At 46.2% G+C, this 6,720-nt stretch overlaps 1 protein-coding gene across 1 annotated transcript; it reads right to left on the bottom strand.

Moving 5' to 3' along the window:
• Positions 1 to 5,271: 5,271 nt before the first annotated feature.
• Positions 5,272 to 6,513, bottom strand: DIRAS3 (DIRAS family GTPase 3). Its single transcript, XM_074877154.1, has 2 exons — positions 6,406 to 6,513; positions 5,272 to 6,166 (listed from the first exon to the last, which is right to left on the bottom strand). The coding sequence occupies exon 2, from the start codon at positions 6,085 to 6,087 to the stop codon at positions 5,491 to 5,493; it is 597 nt and encodes a 198-aa protein (XP_074733255.1). The 5' UTR covers positions 6,088 to 6,166; positions 6,406 to 6,513; the 3' UTR covers positions 5,272 to 5,490.
• Positions 6,514 to 6,720: the final 207 nt, after the last annotated feature.

Raw genomic sequence — 6,720 nt, 5'->3', positions numbered from 1 at the left:
GAAAATCCAGGTTTCTCCCGCAGCTGAGCCTCTGCGGGCACAACTCAGGACACGTGGGCCTTGCCTGTCCCCAGGAGCACTAAGGATGCTGTCACACGCCAGGCTACTGCTTCCCGCTCTCAGTTACCCGCTGGAGCGGGAAGGGCCCCATCACCTCGTACCATTTATTTATCCCTGTCAGCAGAGCTCACGGGAGGGTTCACAGAGAAGCCACCTTACAGCAGATTGGCTGCACCTGCCGCCTCCTCAAGCCATGGAGCAAGTTCTCTGCACAGGCTGCCAAGAAGCGAGGGGCCGTGGTGGTCCCCCCACGCCCCCCTTTTCCACCCAGTTAAGGACTGGGGGCAACGGGGGGGCTGCAGGTGCAATAGGGATGTTTGGGTTGGAAGACTGGTTCTGTGCTAAGCCAGGAAAACACAATCTCTTTGCCCTATTCCTTTCCCCTCTAATTTTCAGACTTTTGCATTATTAAAAGGGGGGAAAAAGGAAACAATTAGGGGTAGCAGTGCTAGCCTAGCACGTGGCAATATCCATTAACTAGGAAGCTGCTCTGCTGCAACTAGCTTTAAGCGGTCTTTAGCATTTTCACTAGCTCTTAGATGCTTTTGACGTACTTAATTTATGCCCCAGAAAGTGTAGAAGATGGCAGATGATGATTAAGAAGCGCTTTTACTCTTCTAGAGTGCGCCAAGTACCTTGTAGCTACGGACCACGCATATAAAGCAATATTGCTTATTATTCAGAGCTGTTTGTTACATTAATCATGTGCCTACTTCGCTCTGGGAAGAGGAATTAGAATATGGCAATATTCTGTCTGCTTGTTTTTAAAATACATGTGTGGGTGGACACTCCAGCTACTGCTCACATTTTTCTCTTGTGAGTTGCAGGAGAGCTGTTCGTGATTCTCCTCCCTGGTATTTTCTCTTGACACTAATTTTGTTGGCCAGACTCAGGAAGGAAGCTGCCTCAAGCCAGTCAACAAGTGTTGCATGGAAATTATAAGTATTACTAATTGACAAATGTTTGAATTTCTGGATTGCAGTGGAAACCTTGGAATGGCTTTAAAATGAAAGGTCCTATAATATTTTTCTTCCAGCAAAGCAGCAGAAGGCCTGCAGTGCTATTATCTTTGTCCATTAAAACACTCCTGATTTGACATCTTTTAGTCTGAATATTGCTTAACAAGTTCTCGGAAATGCACTGCAGTGCTGTTTCTGAAAATTATTTAAGAGCTCTACAGCAGCAGAAAGCAATGCACTGATTTTTAAGAGCAAGATTTGAGCCAAGCTTTAAAGCACGCTTGGGATCCTGAAAGGGACATCTAAGGAAAACCGGTGTTAATGCTCCACCCAGTCCACATTGCTTCCAAATTAAAGCACCTGCTTGCTGGAGAAACTGAAAGAGTGGGTCAAATTAGTGCTGGAAATACATACCTAGCTGGTCAGAGCTAGGAATTGCCAGTCCTCGTTAAGTCCTGAGAGAGAGGGTAGCGAGTAAACGCAGTAAGTGACTTTGCCTGAAATGTCTTGGCCTTCACCCAGCCATCCAGGCTACTGACAGGGCTCACGATTCCTTCAGGACGTTGCACTAAGGATTTTTACAGTCAACTGCATTCACGAGGCAGTGGAAAGACATTATGGAGGCATTAACAGCGAGTCAACAAGTTGTATCAGTGTCTTCCATGAGCTTGTCTCACCACATCTGAACTCGCGAAGAACATTTCAGAAAAACAGTGAGTTCTGGGATTGACTTAGGAGAGGGGAAAAAAGGAGAGAAAAACAACCAACTTGGGAAACAGTGAGTTACCATTCTGCTCGCCAGATACGAACACTGTGTCAAGGCATGTCTCCAAGCTGAAAAGTTTACAGGATGCATGAATAGCTCCATAAAAAACATGTTGTCACTGTCTTTCATCAGCATACCTTCTGCTTTTTTCTTTTAAAAAAACAGATCTGTTCACTTTTTAAAGCTGCATTTATTCAAAAAAGGCTAAAGCATTTACTTCTAACATACACTCCTTACACTACAAAACACTTTAATCCTTGAAGAGAAATCATTGTTCCTTTAATTCAGCAAAATCCTTCCTCATGAGAAAGAAAACTTAAGCATGTGTGCAATAAACTCCTCAAAGGCTATCTGCAAGAGGCACATATTACTTCAAGACTAGTTTTAGCAAAAACTTACCCATCAGTCCCTAAAAACAACGGATCTTCATCTGTTCTCCAGTTAGTCTGAGGGCTGTAATTCTACAGCTACACCACTGCTCCAGAATAACAACGTTAGCCCAAGGCTACTGGTTGTAAGAGAGCAAGAGGAACGATGCCACCGTCTCTCCCAGCACACACGAACCCACCAGCGCCGGGTTATGAGGAAGCAGATCCAAATACAAGGTTTAGGAAGTAAAGTTCATTTACAGATGGAATGTGGACACTGTTTCGTAACGATTAACGGGCGTCCCCAAGCGAGATGGTATTTTTCACTCTGTTACTAACTATAGGCATTCTCTACATAGCTCCCTGGAAGATTGTCAAGATATTGTCCTGTAATTTAGATTTGTATGGAACTTTTAATAGCCAACATCTTGACAGGCATCAGTTCAATGAAAATAAATTTCCCTTCTTGTAAGAATGATAGATTACACACACACAGAGAAATCAGACTAGTTCAGTTTGTATGGAAACAAACACAATTATACAATTTATTTATTAATACAGGTTTAATTTACAATACAATTGATCTAGCACACCCAAAACTTAGCTTATTTACACACCATGAAAGGCAGCTGCACCAGGTGTCACTCGTCCCCAGTCTGCTCTAGGCTCCTAGGCTGGGACCTGGTGGGCCTGATGCCCCCCCGCACCTTCCTGCATCCCCAGTGGCACCCCAGCATCTCCCCTCAAGCATCTCCATGGCCCACGCAGTCCTGTGGGACCTCCTCTTGCAGCCACCGAGGCAGCATGGGGGATCTGCCAGAGATTCTCCCAGGTGCAGGAGGGATTGAGCCTGTTTTGTCCCCATTAGTTGTTCCTCATGCTCTGTTGGAACCCAGTCCCCCGTGAGCTCCATCCATACCACGCGCAGGGAAAACACCGCAGCGATAATGACACATTACAGAACATCTTGGCTCTGTGAATAATTGCAGATACACGCTGCCCTGCCTTTGCACAGGCATCTCCACGAAGGCAGTGGGAGTTGCAGAGACATTATTAGGTCTCATGACATTTTAAAAAGGCTTCAATATAAAATGTCTTATAGGGGTTTCAAAGGCTGGAATGGAACTGAAAGTCTTTGCAATAATAATTGCCAGATGCTAAAAACGACCCACAGAGAAGCATTGCATAATTGCTTGGAAATGAAAGAACAGAGAGATCAAAGTCCATGAGCAAAGTTAGAGAGGAAAAAGCCCGAGTTATTTTCAAGCAAAGCCATTACAGCTGCTTCTATAGCTGCCCTTCAGCTTGACTCACCCCCGACTGCAACAGAAGCGAAGGTGACACACAGCAGTGGCACAGAGGACTACACCCGTCAGCACCACAGGTCCGGCGCAGGAAGCTTGTGGGATATCATCTCCAGGAAGAAAAATCAGGCGTAGAGCCTTTGTATCAGCTTGGCAAATCGGCGCTTTATTTTGGCAAGTAAGCGTGACACTTCAGTCAGCACCGAACGCTCATGCAGAACTCGCTTGGGTTCCTGAAATCATAACGAGTAAGATTTTCTGCTGAATCGAGTGGTGTGAGGGCTCCGGCTGTAACTGGGGCAAACTCCCCTGGCACACACGGAGCCACCGACCCCTCGTGTTTGTGTGGGAACAGCCTGAGGAGACTGGAAAAGCAGCTCACGGACAGACACGGGAGACAATGGAGCATCAGGAGTCAGCACTGAGTGTAAGAGTTGTTCAAATATGAGAGATATTAACATGGACACAAACCTCAGGGCTCTGTGTATTAGTCTGCAACACATGAACAAATAATGGCTGAGAGAACAGGCCCTTCTCTAGCTAACATCTTACGTAGAAAACCAGCAGTTATTAATAGACAAGAATGCTTTCAAACTAAGAAAGGGTGTGTACTTTCCAGCATCTCCTGATCCGTATTTTGTTCATCTTCAACAACAAAATCATTTCACTAGAAAAGTGCTATAAAAAGAAGCAATCCCTCTCTCCCTTGTCTCTTGCGTCAAGACTCTGTTGCTGTGTAAAAATCAAACCTACGGTGCAGTCCTGAAGTCCTTACGGTCTTCTGCTTGGACTAATACATACACAAAGTAGAAGATCTACGGCATAGGCTGACAGAGAATATTTGCACCGATTTTCTTGAAACCTTTCTCAACCATGCACTGCAGATGAGGCTTATCATGCTTGTCTCTTGCTAACAATAGCCAAAAAGAAAAAAGCAGAGGGAGGGAAGACAAGAGATACACTAAGCCCAAGTCTCCAGTCCTTTGATTTGTGGGAAGTATCTGCTAAAAGTTTCTATCAGAGAGGACTTTGCTTTAAACATGCAGCTTCCAGATGCAGATGTTTCTTCCTGAAGCAGCATCACCTGAACTGACTTGTCGTGAGTCTCAACTAACACCTGGGTAATTTGGATGAAATAAGAGAGGGGGTAGAAAAAATATCTAAGAGAACTTGCAAGAAAAGATTGCAAAAGTAGTTTTAGCCACATGCAAAACCAGACTGACAGTTGGGAAAGGAAAGGCAAATTGCCAAGATAACCAGCTAGTAACCCACTGGTACTTACAAAAACCCGATTTCCTTCATGAAGGAGGCAGCTCTTGCTTAAGGATGCCAGGAATCACCCCTGGGTTTGGAGCCAGAGGATGTGGAACCTCCTACCTTAGCAAACAGGGAAAGTCAGGGTAAGGGGGGGAAAAAAAGCAAACAGCCCGATTATATGCAGGAATAGCTGTAATCACGCACAGAACTGCCGAAGTCTCAGGAATTGCAAAGCACACAGGAAAACTTAACTTCTACCGTGGAAAAACTGCGTCTTTGGTAGGCAAGCCAGTCTGTCTGCCAAAAATGTAAGCATCTGGAGCCACATCCATGTTCATTTGCAGTGCAAATGCCTAGCTTTGTTAAAGATTTGCTCCGGTCAATAGATTCCTGAAAGCAATTTTTGAAGTATACACATTACAGATACTATGATGTCTTTTGAGCTAATAGGCTGGAAATACTTAAAAACTAGCATGTACTCACAGGAATAGAGATGTTTGTTTCTGACATTTTTTCTCTTCTGTAAACTTCTTGCATTAAAAACTTGTAGTCACATGTAATTGCTAACATTGAACATTTATTTTTTTAAAAAAATAAACATGCAGAAAGCCATCCTCTTTAAAACCAACAGATAAAATAATCCAGCGGAGATTTTAGAGAAAAGCAATAGCCCTATAAGGCATGGATTCATCTGAAACCTCCAGCAGAAATGTATTTTCTGTGGGAGTCCCTGCTCCGATTACACCATGCAGGGGTGCGAGTCCAGCCAAAGTCAATCACATCACAGAGCACTTGCCTTGCAGTTTATCTTTCTTTTTCTGCTGCTTGGATTTCTTTCCGTCCACTTGGAGACTGACAGTTCTCCTCTTCTCCAGATTCAAGAGCTCCTGGAAGAGCTCCTGCACGTTGTAGTTCATTTTGGCTGATGTCTCCATAAAGGAGCACTTCCACTTGCTGGCTAGCGCTTGCCCCTCGCTGGCATCCAGCTCCCTCTGGGTCTCGTCACTTTTGTTACCCACCAACATTATTGGGATTTTTTGGATGTCCCCTTTAATCTGACAAATCTGTTCAAAAATGGGCTGAAGATCTTCCATGGACTGCCTGCTGGTGACCGAGTACACCAAGATGAAAGCATGCCCTTTGGATATAGACAGCCTCTGCATAGCAGGGAACTGATGGCTTCCCGTGGTGTCTGTAATCTGAAGGGTGCAGATGCTCTTATCACAGCTGATTACCTGCCGGTACGTATCTTCGATCGTAGGGATATAGGTTTCCCTGAAAGTTCCCCTTACAAAACGAAGGACCAAGGAGCTTTTGCCAACCCCTGCTGCTCCGAACACAACCACCCTGTAATCATTGCTTTGTTCAGGCATGTTTGCTGCGCTGCAATGCAAGATTTTAACTGAAAAAGCCCGAGTTCTTCAAGTTTACACACCCCTATACAGAGGCGGCCTGCGGAGAAGGGAGAGGGAGGGAGGTAAAGGGGAAGAGGAGCAGGGGGAGAGAAAGAAAAAGAAATCGTTCACACCACCTCGGTAATTTTACGGTACGTTACTGAAATAAGCTATTAAATAAGTCACTCCCCTCCCATCCTTTTTTCTTGCGTTAAAGAGGAATAAACCACTATTCCCCACCCGCCCCGCATACATCCCATGAAGACTGAACGTTATGAGAAGCGAAAACGAATTCACCTGTAGCCATCAGCTCCACCGCCCAGCGAAACGAGCCTGCGATCGCCCACCAGCCCTGGGGAAACTGCCACCTCCGGCCGGAGCCCCGCCGCTGCGGGCAGGCTCGGCTCGGCGCCTCCCTCCTCCTCCTCCTCCTCCTCCTCCTCCTCCTCTTCCTCCTCCCCCGGGCCTGCGGGGAGCTCCCCCACTCCCGCTCGGCTCCTGCGGGCAGGCAGTGCTCCCAGGGCTTTCTCTCCCTTCCTAGATGCTCCTTCCACCCCCGAAAGCGGCGGGAGCTGCCGGGCTGGGAGAGCCGGGCGCTGCGGCGCCCTGAGG

Source organism: Strix uralensis, chromosome 8 (genome assembly GCF_047716275.1).
Source record: "Strix uralensis isolate ZFMK-TIS-50842 chromosome 8, bStrUra1, whole genome shotgun sequence".
Lineage (NCBI taxonomy): Eukaryota > Metazoa > Chordata > Aves > Strigiformes > Strigidae > Strix > Strix uralensis.
This window is presented reverse-complemented; position numbering and strand designations above follow the sequence as displayed.